The 22,600-nt window shown below is 35.5% G+C and overlaps 3 protein-coding genes across 9 annotated transcripts in view; 2 read left to right on the top strand and 1 right to left on the bottom strand.

The window, feature by feature from the left end:
* Positions 1–2,321: 2,321 nt before the first annotated feature.
* On the top strand, positions 2,322–3,207 carry LOC122303191 (auxin-responsive protein SAUR50-like). Its single transcript, XM_043114831.1, has one exon. It carries the CDS (start codon positions 2,372–2,374, stop codon positions 2,906–2,908), a length of 537 nt encoding a protein of 178 aa, XP_042970765.1. The 5' UTR covers positions 2,322–2,371; the 3' UTR covers positions 2,909–3,207.
* A 7,008-nt stretch (positions 3,208–10,215) lies between these two features.
* Positions 10,216–18,527, top strand: LOC122279267 (uncharacterized ATP-dependent helicase C29A10.10c-like). Of its 3 annotated transcripts, none has more exons than XM_043089798.1 (11): positions 10,216–10,493; positions 10,870–11,016; positions 11,950–12,480; positions 12,568–13,959; positions 14,058–14,382; positions 14,519–14,771; positions 14,867–15,083; positions 15,632–15,984; positions 16,399–16,533; positions 16,739–16,856; positions 17,962–18,527. In XM_043089798.1, exons 2-10 carry the CDS (start codon positions 10,897–10,899, stop codon positions 16,740–16,742), a joined length of 3,330 nt encoding a protein of 1,109 aa, XP_042945732.1. In that variant the 5' UTR covers positions 10,216–10,493; positions 10,870–10,896; the 3' UTR covers positions 16,743–16,856; positions 17,962–18,527. The 3 variants fall into 3 exon arrangements, with proteins under 3 accessions (XP_042945732.1, XP_042945724.1, XP_042945714.1); XM_043089790.1 differs by having other exon boundaries at positions 10,760–11,016; XM_043089780.1 differs by having other exon boundaries at positions 10,678–11,016.
* Positions 17,854–22,600, bottom strand: part of LOC122279321 — a 31,103-nt gene continuing 26,356 nt past the window's right edge. For all 5 annotated transcript variants that reach the window (XR_006229561.1, XR_006229563.1, XM_043089907.1 and 2 more), the window contains 2 exons: positions 18,589–18,645; positions 17,854–18,192 (listed from right to left, as the gene is read on the bottom strand). Coding sequence is in view for 3 of the 5 variants with exons in the window: in XM_043089907.1 (XP_042945841.1) it covers positions 18,133–18,192; positions 18,589–18,645 (117 nt within the window). In the remaining 2 variants the exon portion in view is untranslated. The remainder of the gene's footprint in view (positions 18,193–18,588; positions 18,646–22,600) is intronic.

Below are 22,600 nucleotides of genomic sequence, written 5' to 3'. Positions count from 1 at the left end.
TAAACTTCATGTGCTGAGCAATCATCTAGGGATTAAGATATTGGTTATCACTTTTCCAATGCATAGAGATCATACTAATTAATAACATAAAACCCGGGATTTAAAGTGCTCTTAAACCGAAGTGTACGATTTGTCCATCTACTGATCTCTACGACCTTTGACCAAATCGTAAGCCCATTAGTAATTACTTTCTATTTTAATCCAACTAGCAATGCAAACTGACCACATAATATGTGCATATATATATATGCACATATTATTTTGGTATATATATGTGTGCAGTGTGTGTATGTGTGAATATTGTAGTACCCCATATACACCAATTAGCTTTAGATGATGATCTAATTAATTATAATAAGCACAACTAGCTTAAGCTATATGAGAAATGATAGTTACATGAGTCGTGAGTGAGTAAGTGCCGCGCAATAACTTTAAAAAAGTGAATAAATACGATATCCATATAAAATTTTTTAATAATGGATTTCATTTTTTTTCAAAACGAATACACGATACTTATATATTTCACGACTGTATGTAATATTACTCAAATTTGATAATGATGGTTACAATCAGGAGAACAAACTCATGATATATATATATATATATGTTCTTCTCCATGCATGCATGTTATATATGTTGATCAACGAGGAGAGAGATTTTTGATTCCGTGGAACATCCAACTTCCAAGTATATATAAATAAAATACCACAATTTCGAGTAATCATTAATCCAATATTGGGCAAATAGATATTAAAAAAGTGATTTCATGATTGAATGAAAAGGACACCCATGTTCTCTCTGAGTACGTACTGATTAATTAAGATGTCAACCTCGTGGCCTAGCTTTATAACGTTTTCGATCCTTCTTCTCTCTTTCTTTCTAATTTATAGGAGGACATCGGCATTTCACATGGAATTTCTTGAGTAGTACTGACATCTTCCACGACCTTCTAAGCACACAGAATTAGTTTAATTAAAAAAATAAATAAAAGACCACAACAATTGATCACTAAATAACATTGAACGGGAATCAAGATAGAGATATCCAGAGAGAGCCGATCGAGAGAGTAATAATTAATGTTAATGGCGGAGAGCATCCGATGATCTTATATATAAAGCGATAGATTGCATCAAAACAAGTTACAACTTGCTTTAAATTAAGTACTGATGCATGTACGAAAGACCAACGATTTACCATCCATATACACAAGCACGATCGAGATCATTGGAGATATATATATATATATATATATAATTAGTGATCACTTAAATTCAGATCACAAAAAAGGAAGTCTCAGATCTCTGTCATGACATCCCGCAAGTTGCATTATTTGAAACGTCTGCAAAGATTATAATTGAATGAATATAATTTATCTGCAAGTGGAGGGTTTTACCATGAAGTACTGGGTAGATTATATTTCATGTGTATTTCGCAATATGGTACGTACGTAAAAAGTTACTTGACCATATGCTTTTCTTCGAAGGAAAAACAGTAAATTTAGAACTTTTAAAGAATAAAAAGTGTCAGTTAATGGTCAGATCAGACTTGGTCAATTATAATATATATAAATGCAGCCGGCCCGTCTATCTTTCTGTCTCAGGGTGGCTTATTTTACACACATAAAATGAGAGTATTCAGCTAAAATTGCAGGTGCATAAGGCAGGCTAAGAGAGTTAGTTTGTGCCTCTAGCCTGTCTAAAATCACACAAGACGATATTTAAGTGGTTTAACAAATTACTTACGTTAACTTGACTCAAAATTTATTGAGTTTGTATGAGATTACAAACACTTAACAATTTCTCTCTCACGTCCACTTTCTCTCTGTTTTGCCTATCTCATTTTACACAAATGAACTCTACTTTTATGAGAAAAATTTCAGATGACAAATACTTACAATTGTTGACCAAAAGAATCGGTACAGTAATTTATGGTCATAAATTACTGCTAGAGAATTGAGCGTCCTAATATGACAAAAGATTTTCAGTGGCTACACATGAAAAGGTAGCTGCGCATGAGTATGCATACTTGAGGGATTTCAACAGAAATCTAGGAGCCATTCATGACCGGCCAGGGAGTAGATCATCACTAAACAAACAAAAACCACTTGATAGAATTCATGAATTCATCATGACGAGGGCTAAGGCAGTTGCACCAGACACCAATAACCTATCATGTACCCATATTTAATCATATATAAATATATATATATATATAAAATATAGACTAATAATTAATGATAATGATCGACTCAGTTCACTTCTTTAAATACTTACACCACTACCTACTTGTGCTTTCACACAGAGGAGCATCCGAGGGAGGAGAAAAAGTCACAGCTAGCTAGCTGCCCTCTCTGTAGCAAGCAAGAAAGTTCATGGATTCAAAGAAGTCTAACAAGATCAGAGAGATTGTTAGGCTTCAACAGATCCTGAAGAAGTGGAAAAAGCTTGCTAATGCTCCAAAAAACAGCTCCATTAATACTTCTATTTCTAGCTCTACCAGCACCACCAATATTAGCAATGGCAGTAAAAGCATCAAGTTCCTAAAGAGAACACTCTCCTTCTCAGATGTTGCGGGGGCTTCCACAGATGTCGTCCCGAAAGGCTTTCTTGCCGTTTGTGTAGGGAAGGAACTGAAGAGATTCATCATCCCGACACACTACTTGGGTCACCAAGCATTTGGGATATTATTGCGAGAAGCCGAAGAAGAATTTGGCTTCCAACAAGAGGGCGTGCTCAAAATTCCGTGTGAAGTATCAGTGTTCGAGAAAATCTTGAAGGCGGTTGAAGAGAAAAGGGAGGTATTCTACTTACATGAGGTTGGTTTCGATGCTGAAAACGAAAAGATTGGATACTGCTACTCATCGGATTGTGAGCTCACACCCTCTCATCATCCTCAAATGTGTAGATGAGAAGATGATCACCTGATTTTTCTGCTTCACCAAATGCATGCCTTGCTTCTTTTCTTTTTTCTTTTTTCTTTTCCCACTTTATGTTTTGAATGTAATGTATAATTACCGAGAGAATAGTGATCGGATCTGGGGAGATTTTAGAGTGAATAAGATCTGTATCGACTTTCACGAAGGAAAATAGGTATGAATTAGTTGCATATGGATTAGGATCCAGGTTGTATCGTATCTGCCATTATTTTGGTGGAAAAGGACAATGATTTTCTCCATTATAAAGGAAAAAGCTCCTTGAGTTTCCTCTCAGATATATATAATCATGTGTAGAAGCCAATGATCTATGTAGCAGTGCTACTCAATGCTGTCATCCCACCACTCCCGCGATAAGGCCATACGTACATCTGCATGTATAAGCGCGCGTAAGATCATGGAACAAGTACTAGCAAGCTAGGCATGACTTGATCTGATATTGCACTTAAGTACTGTGCATCAGCTGTCTTCTTCTTCTTCTTCTTCCGTACGTCTTTATTGCACCATGTTGTACTCTTTTTCCCCATGGTGAAGGCTAGGCGCGCATTAACATTAGTGAAAGAAAGCTAGCTGGAGAAATTAAATAAATAAAAAAGAATTAATTGGATATATCGTTTCAAGTATCGGTTTTAGATTAAAAGTAACTAAATAAATGCATGGCATTACTAATGAATATTGATGCATGCATGCTAGACTGATCATCAAAAAAATTAATTGCGTAAAGTAGTACTATATCATAACTATCAAAACTAATGCTCTATACATATGTTAATTATATATATTTGGGAAAAAACGATTAATACATGTTGTGCTCTTAATTTAGGTGAGATACTGTGCAACAAATTTGACCAGCTCTCTTCGAAATGGTAGGGTGGCGACGATGGGCCGCCGGCTGGCGACGATGGTCCAAAATAAGTAGCAGCTTATAATATATATATATATGCTATGTTAATACATATTGTAACAATTAGCAAAATGATTGGGATCACGACAATGGGCCGGGTCTTAATATATAGTAGATGATCATTGTATCTTTTGGAGTCACCGACCCGTAAATAATTGGTATGTATCCTAATCTCCACGTTGTTGGTAAATGGTGCAAATCTAAATTGATATGGGTGTAAGTTATTTTCTCTCAAATCAAATTAGAATAATATCATGAGTTATTTTCTCTCAAAGTATATATATATATTGACGATATTAGTTCTTTTCTCTCAAATTATATATTTATGCTCATTTTTGTCTTGTTAGTAAATATTTAGTTTTAAGTTTGAAAGTGATTCTGATTTCAAATTTGACCAAATTTTTAGTAAGATTCTTATTTATTTATGTATTTATTTCTCATATAATAATTTAAATTTTTCCATTTTCATAATTTCAAATTTTGTAGATATTTAAGTCCGACTTGTAGACTTCATAAAATAATTTTAAATTTTACTATTAATTAATAATTTTCAGAGTGTTCTCTATATTTTTGTGTGATTATCTTATTTTCTCTGTATTGATTATCTATTAAAACTAACCTACAAAATAATCTCTATTATGTTGGGCATCACTAAAGTTTGCATTAATCTCTTAATTGATCACTGATCATTAGTGGTCAGACGAATTAATTTGGATACAACTCATCATGTGTACTTTGGGGCTAGCACTACTTAATTAATAATTGGTTGGCCATCATTAATTGTACATGCATGAGTTTTTCCTCCTACCCAAAATAAGTTTTATTAAATTCTAATAATATTAAATATATATTAATTATGTAATTGGGAAAAGTACTTAATTTACAGATTAAATTAAATATTAAGACAAATATTTTTTAAAAAAAATTAATAATGCATGCTCACAAGCGCATGAAGCGCAAGCGGCTGATCAACTCGATCATGTGTATCATGTATACATTAATGGACCTAAATAAGAAATTAAGATTGATTTTGAAGGAGAAAGCTAGGAAATTATTTACTTGGAATTAATTGAACCTGCTGATGCATGCATGCATGCTGTACCGTACTCATGCCTGCCGTTTAGAATTCATAAAAAGAGATTAAGACATGCATTAATGACCAACGTTTTCTCGTGAATATTCTCGTGCATGGCTGATCAGGACCGAAGACATATATATATATACATGATCACGCAATGTGATTTCCGATCGAAAATTTTAGTTTTGATTAATTCCGACCACACCTACCATGCGTGCGTGCATATATGCATGCACCTTATCTTGTCATGATCCCATATTACGTACGTACGCATAATACCTTCATAACCTTCTTATAATTGTTCTTCTTTCTGTCGTACTTGGAGTTGGCCCAACATGTCAATAATATCTTCTCAAAATCTTCTTCCTCACAAGGAAGTCTAAGCCCTCCCTCTTGCTCATACCCAAATTCATCAGCCGCTCTCTCCATTAAAATCCTAAAATCCGGCATCGACAAGTAGCTCGTTGGAATCACACACCTCCTAACCACTGTCGTCCCAACATACACTGCCAAGAACCCCTTTGGAATTACTTGCACTCCGGTAGTAGTACTAGTACTCCTGCCATCGGACAGCTGATCATGATCTCCTGCAAGCAATGACTCCTTCATAGCACATGAATTTTCTCTAATAATTAGCTTCTTCGCTGGACGTTTCTGGTTATAAGGTACTGGAGACCACGGCCATGACATTAGCCAATGAATATTGTTCTTCAGCCAGTTGGAACCTCGACATAACCGGTACTGCTTCATCTTTCCGGCCGGCCCGGACCATGGAATATCTGGAGAGCGATCAGCGAGCGAATATATAGAAGATCAGATAAGAGTGTGTGTAGTTGTACGTACGTACTACGTACAACGTATTCTCCTCGTATTCTTCTTATAATTTCCTAAAATCACTTCTATAGCTATAGCACCACGATTGGAATGGGCACTGGAAAATTATAAAAAAAGGAGGAGAAAAGAAAAGATAATTCATCCAATCACAGAGAAAAAGCTTTATCCGTATACATAATATCATCAGCTGGAAAAAGGGAAAAGAAGATTAATAATTAAAGTGGTTCAATTCTTTATTCTGTTTGCTGGGGTAGATCATCAGAAACGCATTGATTTTGCAGAGGACGTCCTTAATTTACCATTAAGAACTTAATTAATTCCTTTAATTCAGCGAGTTGTACGTACGTGCTCTAATTTTGGCTGCTAGTTGTTGGGAGTTGATTACGTACTGTGTAGCTAGGGTTTATCGGGTGATATTATATAAGTCTCTGACTATTTCTTTACCCTCCGGAAATGGTTATTTTCTTCGTAGGTTTTGTCGTTTTTCATGCATATGATGGAAAGAAACCCCTACGGTTATAACCATAAACAAATTTAACGTTATATATTATGCCCGTTAGGTGCCGGCAGTGCTTAGATTGAACGTTGAATCCGTCGAAGAAATAAATACAATAGTATCAAAATTACAGACATATATATATATATATACACACACACACACGAGAACGGTCCCGGGTGCATTAGCCTTGAGGTATACCTGACATAATGATTTAAATTAAAAAAGGAAAGTGAAAAAATCAGTAGTTTATTTATCTGGAAAAAAACAAATACAAAGTTAAAAAAAGACAAAAAAATCAAGATAAAAAATATATATATAAACTTCAGCAAAGTATGAGTATTGGTCTGCATCCATATTGGATTATTTATTTACTTTCTATATAATAATAAAATATTATTAATTTAATAATTTTTAAAATTTTTCTTTTTTCACATTTTATAGTTCTACTAATTAAAATATTAACAATAATTTTATTCTAATCAAATTAATAATATTAAATATTAATATTAATAATAATTATATTCTAATTAATATTAATATTTAATATTATATATTGAGTGTTTTAAGTATTTTATTAGTTAAATTTACTTAAAGTTAAATTTTACAATGAGAATGCTCTAAAGTATTTTTGTTCTAAAGAGTAAAGTCATTTTAATTTTTTTATTTAAAAAAATTGAAACAAAAAGAAAGAAAAATGAGTACATTATCAGAATAAAAAAGACATGAAAAAGAGACGTCAATTTATATGTGCTGCAGGGCTATTAAGGGCCTTTTGGTAAAACAATATCTTTGATTAAATTCTACAATGGAACTACACGTCAAATAGTTAAAGGTTTTAAGGGCATTTTGGTAAAATTGGACTTAACGAAAAAACAACAAAAGTTAACGCAAAAATAACAAAAGTCACAATTCACAGTTAGATAGCCACTTATTATAATAGAATAGATATTTATATATATAGCGGCCGGCCAAAAATAAAAAGGACAATCAATCCGAGGCGCAGTCTCAATTAATTATAAAATAGTTTTATAATAAAATAGATTTAACAAAAGGAAAATGATAGTATGACTCTTAAATATGTCTACAAATGTGCCCACTTATATATTTTAATTTTTTTTTCTTAATGATTAAGAAAACGAGTACTATTAGTGAAATTTCTTCTTTTTTTTTTTCCTTAATAATTAAGAAATGCTAACAAGAAAAAGAAAAAAAAAAAAGCCATTTGCATGGTGTGCATATTTGGGATGCACATTTGACGTGCATCCTAACATTATCCTTAATAGATTATGTGAAACCATATCAGTTTATAAATTAATTTTTATACAAGTTTTTTGTGTTTGTAGTACTTATCTTACTTTTGATTGTCCTTCAAAACTCGTCATGAATATCCTTACTAAATCTCACGTAAATCCAATGTCATTTAATAAAAAATCAGAACTGATCATTTGTTTTTTCGGGATAATTGAATTATACACAAAACTAAAAACTTTTTCAGAGGAGGTTGTTCTTAATTCTGATTATCTTGATAGTTAGCAAGGATGATGGGTATATTAGTCCCTATGTTTAAAATTGAATTCTAATTTACTCCATTTATTTATTTCTGCATGATCATCATTTCTCTTTAGTATACTATTATAAACGATACATGATCTACATCAATAATTGTTTAAGACTTATTATATATTTGATGAAAATCATGTTTTAGCCTCCAAGAGAATCTATAAAAATAAATTTATAGATTAACAAGAGAATTAATTTAATATTTAATGCATATATAATAAGAAAAATGACAGTATAATTATTAAATATGTCCATTCATATATTTTTATTTTATTTTATTTTATCTTTTTAATAGTTAAGGAATATATTTTTTTTATTTTTTAATAATTAAAGGTGCTTAAAAAATATTTTAAAAAAATAAAAAAAATTATTTATACTAATATACACATTTGACAGTACCTATAATAATAACATGGAAAAGTCAAAAGTTTTAGCCAGATTATACGTACGTCGGCATATATATCATGATACAGAACTTTGCTCTGTTTTGCAAGAGGTTGTCCGGAGGACGTGTACGTGAATCAATCAAATATTATTAGACCTTTTAGCGGTCGACAAATATACGAGCAAGATCAACTGGCTAGCTAGCGCGAAAAGGGAAGATTTTGCATAATGATATTTATAATTATAGCGTAAGTAAGTATCATATAATAAATTTAAGATTATATAAAAAAAAAAATTAATTTTTTTAATAATAAATTTCATTTTTTTAATAATAAACTATTTACTGTATTTAATATTATTCTTATAAATTTTTATTGCTAGCTGTACATGATGTCTGTAAGGGGACAAATGGGAGAAATTAGAGTGCACAATTACAGGCAAGATTAATCGATACATCATCTTACAAAATATTGTTTTATCATATTTTTTTTTTATTAGAGTTGTTAGAGATACAAAAAAATCTCACCAATGGATCCTATACATTGATTGTAGTTTACTTACAAGACGCCACGTTATACTTTTTTTTTTTTTTTTTTTCCTGTTTTCTACCCCCCACCACGTCCCTCTCCCTTTGTCTCATTTCCCTCACCCATTCACTCGCTGGCAATCTCTAGTTGCCCAAGGTGGCTCTCCAGCCAAAGGACGATGGCAATCGGCTACATAATTCTATAGAAAAAATATAATTGCAAGTATAATTGTGTACTAATCTGTGCACAAATATGATGTGATTGGTCAAAAAGTAAATTTTATTGAAAACAGTGTTAATTTAAATTTAAGTATGAATAAATCAATATTGGTACACAAATTAGTGCGCGACTGTACTTGTATGTAGCAAAACTCAATCCTATACCGCCCCAGCCACGTTGGAATCATGCACCGCCCCTCCTCCCATTTCCCTCTCCCTTTCCCTCGTTGGCAATGTCTGCCCCCTAAGCCAACGGATGAAGGCCGTCGACCGCAAGTCATGACCACCCAACCACGCAAAGCTCACCACCACCACACTCCAACTGCACAATCCATGACCGCACACTCCCATATCCCCGCCGGCACAAGCTACGACCACATTCCAACGGCACCGTCGGCGGCTTCTATCCACCTTGACCCTAAGGTGGTCTCCGACCACCAGGGGCAAGTGCATGGAGGGGTGAGAGAGAGGGAAGGGGGAGGAGGGGAGGGAAGAGGCACGTGGAGTTCAAGGTGAGAAAGAAAAAAAAAAAAAAAAAAAAGACACATGATACATTGGTAGTGCAATACATCAGTGTGTTGGATCTCTTTATAATTTCTTTTATATTTATAGTGTTTTCCTTTTATTAATGGGAGGACATTTGTTCGTTGACCCGGGATGCACGATCACTTTCCTTGACATCTCTCTACGATCGATGATCACATTTCATTTGAGGTTGCATCTTCTTTAATGTGGGTTACATGTTATGTAAATGGGAGTTTTTGGTTTTCCATATTAAGGGTTTCTGCATGTGTAATTTCAAATTATCAAGATCATTTCATGAAAATCATGGCCGAGGTTGTGTTTTATTACTTGGTATTATATAATTCAGAAAATATATACAGTAGTCTCGTACTTTTTCATACTATTAAAAAATATAAATTTATTATTTTACTATTTTCTATTTTACACTTTAAAAATAATAGTGTGTTGGGTGTGGAGCTGTTGTGTAGGAATATAATTAGCCTTAAACGTGTTTAAATTTTCTTCCATTGTTAATTGAGTCAATTCCGACTTCCGAGCAATTTCTTCTGCGTGGGACCGGAAAATGGATTAATAATTTAATACCAACAAATAATAATAAATAAATATATGATAGGGAAGATGGAACGTCTGAGGATCCTTCCCGGCATTTGGTTCCCATGACTATACACTGATTGAGTCAATACATGACGGTACCCATCATGCATTTGTCAAAGTTGAAAAGTTTTCCAGGTTTGAAGTTTTGAACCCAACTACGTACGAAGTCTCTCTGTATCTTCGTCCTCTTCATCTTCTCCTTCTTGCTTTTACATTGTTGCTTAAGTTGTAGTTGAGTAGTAATAATATCATTTTCCGTTGCTTAAATACTCGGGATAGTCGACATAGGAGGAGTACTGTGCATTGCATTGTGGTCGTACGGACAGAACAGACTGTATTCCTTTATCGTTAAGGAATATATAATGTGCACGAAGTAAAGGTACGTAGATGCAGCAGTCCCGCGTATTCAGGCATTGATGGAGACTCGAGTCACTCTCAGTATGTACTCAGCTCCATTTTCTTTCTATTTGACTCCAAATCAATGCCTTCTTTTCCATATTTTTCCCAGATCGAGTACGAGTCTTTGTTTCACTTTATACACAAGCACAGGCATTATACATAATTACATATCTAATACACACTTCTTTTTAATAATGTATACGTCTGATCTCTCTATATATAGAGATATGCTTTTGATGGCCTCTGTCAAGGATGCAAAAGCAAGAAAAGCATAACAAGAATTGACAGTTTTCCTTTCATCATAGACATCCTGTACTAGGAAACTTTTTCCTAGCTGCTTCCTTCAGTGCGAAGGAACCTTCTTTCCCTCTATTTCAAAGAAGAATTAGATTCTGGCGTTTGGCTGACTATACAGCGTTTGAGAGGAGACCAAGGAGCTGACATGAAGGAGATGAGCACTAAGGCGAAGAAGAAGCAAGAAATTCCGGGCAGAAGCTTAATCGATTTGGTATTGTCCTGGTCTATCAGGGATGTCCTCAATAAAAATCTTTATGAAGGCCAGGTATGCGCACCATTAAAATCTCACCCTCCTCGATCCTGATTATAAGCAGAGTTGCAACACATGCAGATTGTGATATTTATGAATCATACTTCTGGGCAAAACATGATATCGATTAATTACATTGTGATTGAAGATGACAAAATTTAATATCTAAAATAGTATTGTACGGTGGGGATTTTAGTAAAGTGCAGTTAATCCCTGGTTATTTTTTTTAGATTGGCTCTACACCCACACACATGGGGATCCCGACTGCATGGGTCCCGCCAAGCGCAATTTTTTTTTTTTCATATAATACTTTTAAATATTAAAAAAAAAATTACAACATTATTAAAAAGCATTATCTTAATCACTAAGTAATTTTTTTATTGTTTTTTTGCAGTTGTCGGGATCCCAGTTGGGATTCCCGTTTGTGAGAGTACGCAGCATTTCTCCTTTTATTTTTTTATTTTTTATAATATCCAGTGTCTAAACAATAAAATAATATAAAATTGTGGTTATAGAAAATTAAATAAGAGGAGATGCATGTTGGCTTTACGTACGTACTTAGGCTAGACTCTTGGGATGTTGACAAGTTTTGGTATCCGTTACGTTTGCATATTTGGTTTTTGTTCTTCTTGTTCAACTATCTGATCTGGACAGAAAAGTAGAATGTGCTATGGATTGAGAGGATGGTGTTACATTATTAATATCGGTGACATTTAATTCAGATATTATGATTTAATTTATCTGCATGGTTGACACAAATTTGTTGGTAATTTGGATGTGGGTACATGATAATCTCTTTATTATATGATCCCATTTCCAGAGATATTGGATATATCCTAATTGCAATTGTATTTGATTCATGTCTATCACATGATTTCTAAATGTTCTTATATTTCTTTTCATGAAATTGGCAGTCTTATTAAGACTAAATTGATTCCCTTATAACAGGTGAAAACGGTCCCACTGACATTCTCATCGGTTAACGATTACATGAAGTCATTAAGCATTCCACTTATCAAGGAAATGCATGCTGGCTTGTTGGCAAGCATTTCAACAGTGTCTCAAGCACCTATTTGTAAAATAGTTTCTGTCAAAAACTCAAAAGATTATTTTTACAGCATTGGGCTACCAGCAGTGTGGCAATTCAATAATTGTAAAGAGACGTATCAGCCTCAGAACGGAGACCTCATTGCAATAACAGATGTAAAACCAAAATCTGTTGAGGATTTAGACAGACCCAGCAGATCCTATGTCGTTGCTTATGTTCACAAGGTGATAGAAGGAGGACTAATTACACTCTCTGTATTGTCCTCACAGCCCATCTTGGTTGAAGAACAAAAGAGCCAGAACAAACAAACTCTTTATGCCGTTTTCCTAACAAACATGACCACGAATATCCGCATCTGGAGAGCATTGAACTCTCAACTGGAAGGTGGGAACTTGAACTTCATTCAAAAAGTGCTGAACCCTAAATCTACTGTAAGAGTTTTGATCATTGCTTGCTTGGTATTTCTAATTGATACTCTTGGAATGAATTCTGAGCTCCTTATATTTTACTTGGCGTAGGATGATGCTGAAAATCCAACTCTCTACTTCTCTGATGAGAAATGTAGAACTGCCTTTGTAGATATGAGTGCCAGAATCAGGTCTTCTGATTTAAATGAGTCCCAAAAAGATGCAGTTCTTAGCTGTTTGGTTTCTAGGGAATGCAGTAAGGAGAAGAATACTATCAATCTAATATGGGGACCCCCAGGGACTGGGAAAACCAAGACGGTTGCTTTCTTACTGTTTTCTCTCCTAAAAATGAAATGCAGAGTGCTTACATGTGCCCCGACCAATACTGCAGTTTTGGAAGTGACTCAGCGGCTTCTAAAGAATGTTAGAGAGTCCTTTGAATATGTTGCTTATGGGCTTGGGGATGTAGTTTTATACGGAAATGGGCAGCGGATGAATATTACTGATAATCATGACCTTCTCGATGTATTCCTTGATAACCGAATTGAGATACTATCTCAATGCTTAGTTCCATCCGGTTGGAAAGATGGTTTACAATCAATGATTTGTTTGCTCAAGGACCCCAAAAAGGAATACAAGCGCTACTTGAAAGACAGAAAAGTGAACGAAGAGGAGGAGAAAAAACAGAAAGGAGTGTCTGAAAATGAGGGGACTAGTGAGAATCAAGGAAGTAAAAACAAGGGTCAAGGAAGTAACATCAAGGGTCAGTCCTCTAAGGATAAGAAGAGCGTGAAATTTCAGAAGCAAGTTGTTCAGGCCTCAAATAAAAACAAAAGCAAGAAAACGACGAAAGGGATGGTGCCTTCTGAGAATGAAAAGAAACTAAAGCATAAGGAGAAAGACAGTGGGGGTTGTTCTTCACAAGTTGTGAATGACAATTCTTTGACGTTTGGGGAGTTTCTAAAGGGGAGTTTCAATCGCATTGTAGAGCATCTGAAGTTTTGTATTGTAAATTTGTGTACGCACTTACCAACTTCTTTTATTTCACTAGGAGTGGTAAAGAACATGGCAAAAGCTCTTGATGTTCTCAAATCTCTCGAAGCTTTGCTGCGTTCTGCTAGTGTTGAGGACAAAGGAGTAGAACAAGCCTTCACCAAAAAATTAGGAGGCGGTCTCGGTCACTTGGAAGAGTTGAGACTTGCGAAAAACGAGTGCCTTCGCATACTTGGATTACTTCCTAAAGAATTCTCTTTCCCGGGGAATATTACTATGAAGTATGCAATGAAAGATTTCTGCCTTGCAAATGCACGTCTGATTTTCTGCACTGCATCAAGCTCTGCTAAATTGTACAGAAAAAAAATGAATCCTCTGGAACTATTAATTATAGACGAAGCTGCTCAGCTCAAGGAATGTGAATCGACCATTCCTTTACAACTTCCAGGTCTCCGACATGTAGTGCTTATTGGGGATGAGCGACAACTGCCTGCGATGGTTCAAAGCAAGGTTTAAGAGTTTTATTGTCATGCTTGTCTTTTGTCCATGTGTCTTTATAATTAATAGATATTTACCCTTTTAACATCATTAAAATTTTCTATTACTAGGTTGCTGAGACTGCTGAATTTGGAAGAAGCTTGTTCCAAAGGCTGGTTTTGCTAGGACACAAGAGAAACCTTCTCAATGTGCAGCACAGGATGCATCCATCCATAAGCCTATTTCCGAATCGGGAGTTCTATGACCAACAGATTTGGGATGGAGACAATGCCAAAGGAAAAAGCCACGAGAGGCGTTTCCTTCGGGGGAAGATGTACGGTTCATACTCTTTCATAAATGTAGCACATGGAAAAGAGGAATTTGATAACAACCATAGCCATAAAAATATGGTTGAGGCTGCTGTGGTGTATGAGATAGTTTCAAGCCTTGTCAAAGGTATGTCTCATTTCCATTCCAATTAGTAAAAGTCTTGTCTTGAATAAGGTATTGTTCTAGGACGGTTGGTCATGTTTTACTCATGAGTTTCATGGAACTCTTTTCCTGTTTTTTTTTTTCTTTGCTAAATATGCAGTTTACAGGAATAAGAAGGTTAATGTTGGTATCATCTCACCATACAAGGCACAAGTGGATACAATATCAGAGAAGGTCAAAAAATTAAATACAGGCTCTAATGGTAACCTCACCATTAGTGTTCGCTCTGTAGATGGGTTCCAGGGTGGTGAGGAGGATGTTATAATTATTTCTACTGTCAGAAGTAATGTGAATGGAGCAGTAGGTTTTCTTTCCGATCGTCAGAGAGCAAATGTGGCACTAACACGTGCGCGGTAACACATTTTACACTCAACTATGAAGCCCCTCAAACTTGTGTTGAATCTATGGTTAATTTTTACAAGTGATAGAGGCATGGTTTCATATGCAGGCATTGCCTTTGGATAGTGGGAAATGGGGCGACTTTAAATAACAGTGGCACTGTTTGGACGGAACTAGTCATTGATGCAAAGAGAAGAGGGTGTTTCTATAATGCCGATGAAGACAAGAGCTTGGCTAAGGCTATTACAGCTGCCTTGATTAAGCAGGACCAAATGGGGACTTTACTCAACAATGACTCTTTTCTGTTCAGAAAAACTAGATGGAAGGTATGATAATCTTTTTATTGTAACATATCCATCCTCTTAAATAATGTATCAATTCATGGTATTCACAATTCTAGGCCTCTTGAATAAAATAAGTAAAACGTTAGGACATAGGACATGCTTCAGAAGTAGTTGCCCTCCCATTGATCTAGTATATTCCCCTGTTTCTCTATTGACTTTTATCTCTATAGTTTTGTTCATAATGTAATGAAAGTGCTTCAAGAAATAAGAAGTTGATGTAAATGATTTTTCTTTGTTCCTCAGTTTTGTTCTCTCTCTAGGAAAGATTCCTCCAATTGGGAAGAACAAACGGATAATTTATTTTCGCATTAACTGTTGAAACTATGGTCTTAGCTTAATTTGACGTATTCAAGTGTATTGAAGTTCATATGTTTTACTTTCTAATGGCACTTTTATGATAGTAATCAAATGAGAGACAATCTTCAAGATTGGAGTCTTTTGGAATTTGAATTTTATATTCAAAGTTCAAGGTGGTGGTGGGATTTTTTCGAACATTAATTGGTTGACCTCACTTAATTTTTTTAATATAGGTCTTCTTCAGCAATGATTTTTTGGAATCTATGTCTAGACTAAAAAACACTGAGGTGCTTTCTTTATTGGTGAATCTTGCAAATGGTTGGCGTCAGCCTCCTCGGAAGAAAAAACTCTTTGCTCATCATGGACCTTCTTCTTCACTATTAGAGCAGTACCAGGTCAATGGGTCACTGATTCTTGTTTGGACTGTAGACATTGTCAAGCAAAATGCATATTACATTCAGATTTTGAAGATCTGGGACATATTGCCATTATCCAAAATGTCACAATTAGCAAATCGTCTTGATGTCTTATTTGGGAGTTACACAGTGGATATGATGAATTGCCGCAAACACAAATGTATTGACAGGTATGCATTTATGTAGATTTATGCTGTCAGTTTATGCATTTTACTTATTTCTGATGACATGTGACCTCACTTTTGTCGCTAGAATTGGCAAGTCTTCAATTGTAACTTATTCCTGTTATATTTCTGGTTTGATGCAACATGAAATAATATGCTTAATGACTTGAAGCATGTAATGAAGTTGACCTTAACCAAGAGATTCTATCAACTGTAATTTCAAATGGCAGTTCAAGTAATAGATTACAATAGTATAATATTTGTCAAAGCAAGGGCAGTGCTGCAGAACATTTGCCTTGGGCCTGCAGGGTATGGGAGGGAAAGAAAGCAAAATATTTTTGGGCACTTCTTTCTTAAAAAAGGGGCCAACTACCAAGATTTCCTTAATGTAGACCTAAATTTTCATTTCATTTGCTGCAGGGATTTAGTTGTTCCGATGAAATGGCTGATTGGCTCAAGTAGTTGTCCTGAAGCTAATCCTGTGCAGTCATTGTTAGAACCGTTAGCTTCACTCAGTCTGAGGGATGATCCAGAAACATCCTTTCCAACTTATTGGTAACAATTTCAAATTTTCAGTAATTATATATATAGTCAATTTGTCTTACTTCAGAAGAGAATATCTTTAAGCAAGTTTAAAAGAAGAGAGCATTGAAGCTTTTCTTCATTGTAGATATTCATTAGATTGTCAAGTTGGAGTACTACCTGAAATTGCAGTGAGGACTAATAATAAACATTGTCGACATGTTCTGTTTTGCTTTAGGTGACTGACTGGCACTGCTTGCCAAAAACCTGATGCATCATGTAAGGAGGGCAAGCATGATCCTGCTGATGAGAGAAGAACTTCCTGCAGAGGACTTGTATCCATGCCTGCATACAAGGTTTTTTTTTTTCCCTCCTTTGTCATTGTGTGGACCTTGGGCTGTGGTCAAAGTGAGGAGAAATCTTATTTCTTCTCAACATAGGCTATAGCTTTCTCATTATACATATAGTTGCTTTTGTGATGCAATCAACACACTCATAAAATCACGATTCCTGCCGAACTTATTTCTCACTGTGTTCCCCAGTTTTGCATGTTGTTTTGGGGGGTGGGGGGGAAGATAATGGAAATTTGCTTCTTTTGTGGATTAGAAACAAAATGTAATGTTTATATCATGGAAATTTGTGTGTAATTACTTCCTTTAGCTGGAATGTGATAAATTTGTGTCTACTTAATACGCATACTTTTCAAGAGACTGCCCTCCTTGTTATCATCCACTGCCGTTCCAAGATTATGGAATCCTTTTCTATCATATATGAATGGCTGTTGCAGAACTCCTTTTCTATCATATATGAAGAAGAAATCTTGTAACAAAGGGATAACATATAGGATAGGGGATTCTGAGAGTTGTATTGGCGATCACTTGGCAAGCATTGCTAAATAAAATGTCTGTGCTAAGCATTGACCCATCCTAAAATTACAAATGGGGGCTTCAGGCACCCATTCGATACTACAAAGTTATATATGGTGACTTCTGCATCTGTGTTTATCTTGGTATTATAGAAACAGAACATACCAGCTGTGGGGTAAAGTCCCATATGCAGGAAATAGCGATGTCACCCTAATGGCAAAAGGCCCTTTATTTCAACCGGCCTAATTTACTTAATTCAACCGATTAATTTGGTTGCAATATTTACAAAATAAATTCACCTAAGCATCAGTTACCTTCAGTTAAAACAGAACATTCTGGTCAAACATATTTCGTTAACTTGATTGGAATTTCTGGCATTGATTCTCCAGAGGCAATTAATTACTAATCAAAACTTGGGGTAAATGTGAACAAGTGTTCTAGGAAAATTGGCTCTGAATTACTGTAATAGTCAACACAAAGGGAAAAATACTTCAGAATGGAGGAATCATATTTCATTTCTTTCGAATTTTGCTGTGACTACTAGTGAAATATACATCTTATAGATTTCGTGATTTTTGTTTGTTTTCATTCACAGTCTAACATGGAAAATCCTGTTAACGGGCAAAATCAGGTCTGGCCTAATTCTCATTAGCCAGTCCTAACAATCAATACAATATAGAGGTTGAAGAAAATTGAACTCCGTTGAGGGCCTTGGCGTAAAGTTTATGCTCCTGAGGTAAATAATTCCCAACCGAACGAAGATCAGTTACTGTCTAGCAAAACGATCTACCAGTGCCTTGGCGTTCTCTGGTGCAAAGAACCGTGCCTGCACATAATTCCGTTAATGCACAGATGCTTTGTAATATTTTCTGTCTGAATGTGTGTGTGTGTGTGTTTGTGTGTAAGTATGCATAATCTACGCGCCAAGGTTCTATACAAGTATGTGGATCTATATATTTGTATGTGGATACTTAAAGCTGTAGGTATGTATGTGTATATTTGTATGTATGTATGTGTATTTGTTTTTTTCCTGGGCAATATTGCATAGTTTCCTGGGCAATATTTCCTTCACACTTCACAGTCGCATGCGTATCCATGTGTGCACAAGAAAATATGTATGTAGTGGCACATCTATAATATATATTCCTCCAAGTTCACAAATTCGAATATGTTCATGTATTATAATATGCATTGCATATGTCAAAACAATTGATACACTCACTTGTATAAACATTCTCTCTGCATCTCCAACCTTACCATTTTCTTTCAAAATGATTCCCTGCAGAAGCATTAGAGAAAAACAAAAAATTGTAAGTTCCGTTCATTTAAAATGATCTAAAGACAAAGCATAAGTATCAACCAACAGGAATGCAGACAGATAGAATCACTAACCAATAAAGAGCAAAGAAGCATGACAAAGAACAGTGAATGACTGCTTTTTCTTGGTAAAGTAAGAAAGAAGGAATGCAAGCAGTACAAAAGTGACATAACTGCATAATGTTTGTGACATAATAAGAATATTTATACCTTTTGATAAGAATATTTATAATGGTAATAAAATAATCCATCAAGCTTCTTGTATTACTATGATTACATTTAGTTCCTTCCAATCATTATATACTTTTTTTTTTTTTATATTGGCACCAGGTGTCTAGAACAGCATCCCGATTAATCTCGGGAATGCACAAGCCCTCGGCAAGGAGTTTCCTGCAAGTGCACCATAGGTAATTTAAGGGGAATATCCCCCAGTCTGATGGCTTCTAGAGATTGTTTGCACCTAAGGGGATTTGAACCTTAGACCTAGGGGGAGCATACCCCTAAGACCAAGGCCTTTACCATTATATGCATGGTTGAAAGTAGGGCTGTAAATGAACCAGTCTGTTCGATAGCTCGCTCGGTACTCACTCGGTTAAACTCGAATCGAACTCGACTCGTGAAAAAAAAAGCTCGTTCGTTAAAGCAGATGCTCGCTCGATTTGTAAATGACACATACTCGACAAAACTCGACTCGACTCGACTAAGGCTCGTTTAGGCTCGCTCGTTTATGCTCGAGTCGACTCGTTAGCTCGACTCGATTAAAACTCATTCATATATTAATAAATATATACATACACCTATGCATGTATATATGTATTAGCTAATAATATAAGCATACCACTTTTATAATTAAATATATAATATGTATTCTAATTACTTATGTCTATATAGTAAATATACTTCACAGGTATATTTTATAATTTGTATAATAATTAGTTGATAAAATTTAATAATTTCATATACTAGTATGTGGAAACCATATATGAAATAGATATATTCTATCATATTAAGTATATGTATTAATAATATATGTAGGCATATAATATATTGTTATTTTGGATAAATATCAACTAGTTAGATATTAATTATTTATAAATTTTTTAAAATTTTATAATTTAATAGAGGTTCTACTTGTTAATTGTATAAATTCAATATTAATTCTTTTTTATTTATTTATTTAATTTATTAATTATTAAATCTTATTAAAAAAAATAATTCAAGTTCGAGCTCGAGCTCGAGCTCGACTCGACTCGAACTCGTTTGTGGGACGAACTGATTTCAACTTATCGAGTCGAGCTCGAATAAAGAATTAAAAAAAATCTCGAGCTCGAGTATTTTGAGTCGAGCTCGAGTTCGGCAAGCCAAAGCTCGGCTCGATTACAGCCCTAGTTGAAAGATATGAAAATCTGCTTGAGAAGTTATTGGGATCCAAAATGCATGCAAATTGTATGGCACTTGCTTTACAATGAGCATTGGAATCTCAAGTGGACCAGCACGTCCATAAACCTTAAGGTTTTGGGACAGAGCACTCCAACTTGCGCCTTGATTCACAATATCAGATATCAATTATTTTCTAACCTTTATACTTGTAAGCTTCATTGATGCTAAGCTTCATAGATGCAGGAACCACATTTCTGAATACTTCAATAGCATCTCATTTTTCTCTTATAATGTATTACACCAATCCGGAGAAGTCTGAACAAAAGAACAATTCATGGATTTATTCTCTTAAAGCACCCCAACTCTTTCCATGATCTCCAGAGTTATAGAAGAATCCAGAACGGTTTAGGGTCTAAGTGGATGGGTTTTTGTGTGTGATAGAGAGAATAGGGATATGCGTGTGTATATATATGTATATATTTGTGTGGGTGTGTGTATGCACTCAAAAGTATTCATTGTTTAGCAATAATAATAGGTAAAATGTGTTGGAATACATAGTTGTAACTAAGTGTATACTATGAGGGTATAATGGTCACTACTCTGAGTATATGTATAGTTGGATATTCATCAATAATAACAGAACAAAGTATTTTCTCTCTCTCTTGTTTATCGACTACATGGTATTAGAGAGGTGAGTAGTCGGTGGTGGTTGTGCGACAGAGTTGGTGGTGTTTTCTAGTGGGTGCTGGTGGTTGTTGATGGTCGTTGGTGGTGCTGTGAAGTTTTAGCTGAAGTTTCGGCAGGCAGCTCCTTCCCAAGTGGTTTTCCGGTGACATAAGGGGCTATCTCCGGTAATAGACACCAAAATCGAGGTCGTCGACGTGGTCTATCCACTCCGGTGAGTTTTTCGTCTCCATTGGCTGCAGGAAGGACAGTGTATCGCCAGCCGAAGAGAGAGTCTCGGGGCGTTTGGCTGCAAGTCCCCATTATCCTATCCATGGTTGTGCATGCCCCCAATCTGGAATATATCTAGAATAGCCCCTGTTTGGTAACGGGAATACGGTAACCCTGCTTTCCTTATTCTGGGTTAGGAATAGCTTATTTGCGGTTTTGTTTTTATTCTTGAACCCGATACGCCTGAATCCGGTACCGGCTGATACAGACCGAACAGGCCGGTTCAACCCGATACAGGCCGGTTCTGACGAAACAGAACCGGTTCCGACCAAAACAGAGCCGATACAGGCCCTAAAATTGGCTGTTTCGACCGATACAAACAGTTTTTCACTGGTACAAATTCGAGATTTGGTTTGTTAAGCTGGTTTCTATTTTTCCAGCGTGTATTTGTTCAGTTTTCATCCATATTCTCGTATTTCTCTCCATGGAAGCTAAGTTTGAGTCATTATCTATTGCCCCAAACGTTAATATGCCTATGACTACGGTAAAATTGAATGAAAAAAACTACATATTGTGGTCAAAATCTGTTGAAATGTTTTTGAAATGTAAAGGCCTTCATCATACCCACTTGAATGATTCAATGCCTGATTCAACTAGTTCTACTTTTGCTCACTGGGAGCAAGAAGATGCTCAAATCTGCTCCTTGATGTTAGCTAGTATTGAGCCTAATATTTGTACTAGTTTAGTACACTTTAACACAGCTCAAGAGATATGGAGGCATCTCAAATAGATGTACTCGGGTGTTGGAAACACAACCCGTATTTATGAGTTGTGTCAACAATTTTTTGGATTGGAACAGGGTACTTTGGGCCTGGAAGAGTATTAGAATGTAGGAATGCATTTTTAACATTCAACTGAAATAAGGGTCAATCCAAATTAGCAGCAAGATAGATCAATACTCAAACAGATGAAATTTTAGCAACGGGGGAAAAAGTCTAGTCATAATCAATGCCATAAATTTGAGTGTAACTCTTAGCTACCAAGCCAGCTTTCAGACGTTCTACAGAGGCAGTAGGATGAAATTTGACTGTATATACCCATCTATAGCCAACAGGTTGTTTACCCGGCGGCAGAGGAACAAGATCTCATGTCTCATTATGGTGAAGAGCATCCATTTCTTTTTCCATAGTTGTCCTCCATCCCAGATCAGATAAAGCATCCTCAACTGTCTTAAGAACAAAAACTTTTGACAGTTGAGAAGTAAAAGATGGAGACAAGGCATGACAAGAGACATATTGGCTAATCAGATGTTGAGTAACACAAGAACGAGTACCTTTTCGGAGAGCAATAGGTGGAAATTCTGAAGCACTGGGTAACTCAGGGTCTGAAGACGGAGACAAAGTTGGTGGAGGTAGGGGTGGTAGAGGTGCACGTGGGGGACGTGATACCAGAGGTAACCGCACTCGAGGTCATGAATCTTGTAAATGCACCCATTGTGGTCGCACTAACCACTCGGTGGACTATTGTTGGGATCCATAGAGTGCACGGCCTATTGACACTCCTATGGATCCAAATCGTAAACTCTTTAAAGAGGAAGGTGAGTTGTTTGGAGATCCAAGTCAATATCAAAGACTTGTTGAAAA

Source organism: Carya illinoinensis, chromosome 1, assembly GCF_018687715.1.
Source record: "Carya illinoinensis cultivar Pawnee chromosome 1, C.illinoinensisPawnee_v1, whole genome shotgun sequence".
NCBI lineage: Eukaryota > Viridiplantae > Streptophyta > Magnoliopsida > Fagales > Juglandaceae > Carya > Carya illinoinensis.
This window is presented reverse-complemented; position numbering and strand designations above follow the sequence as displayed.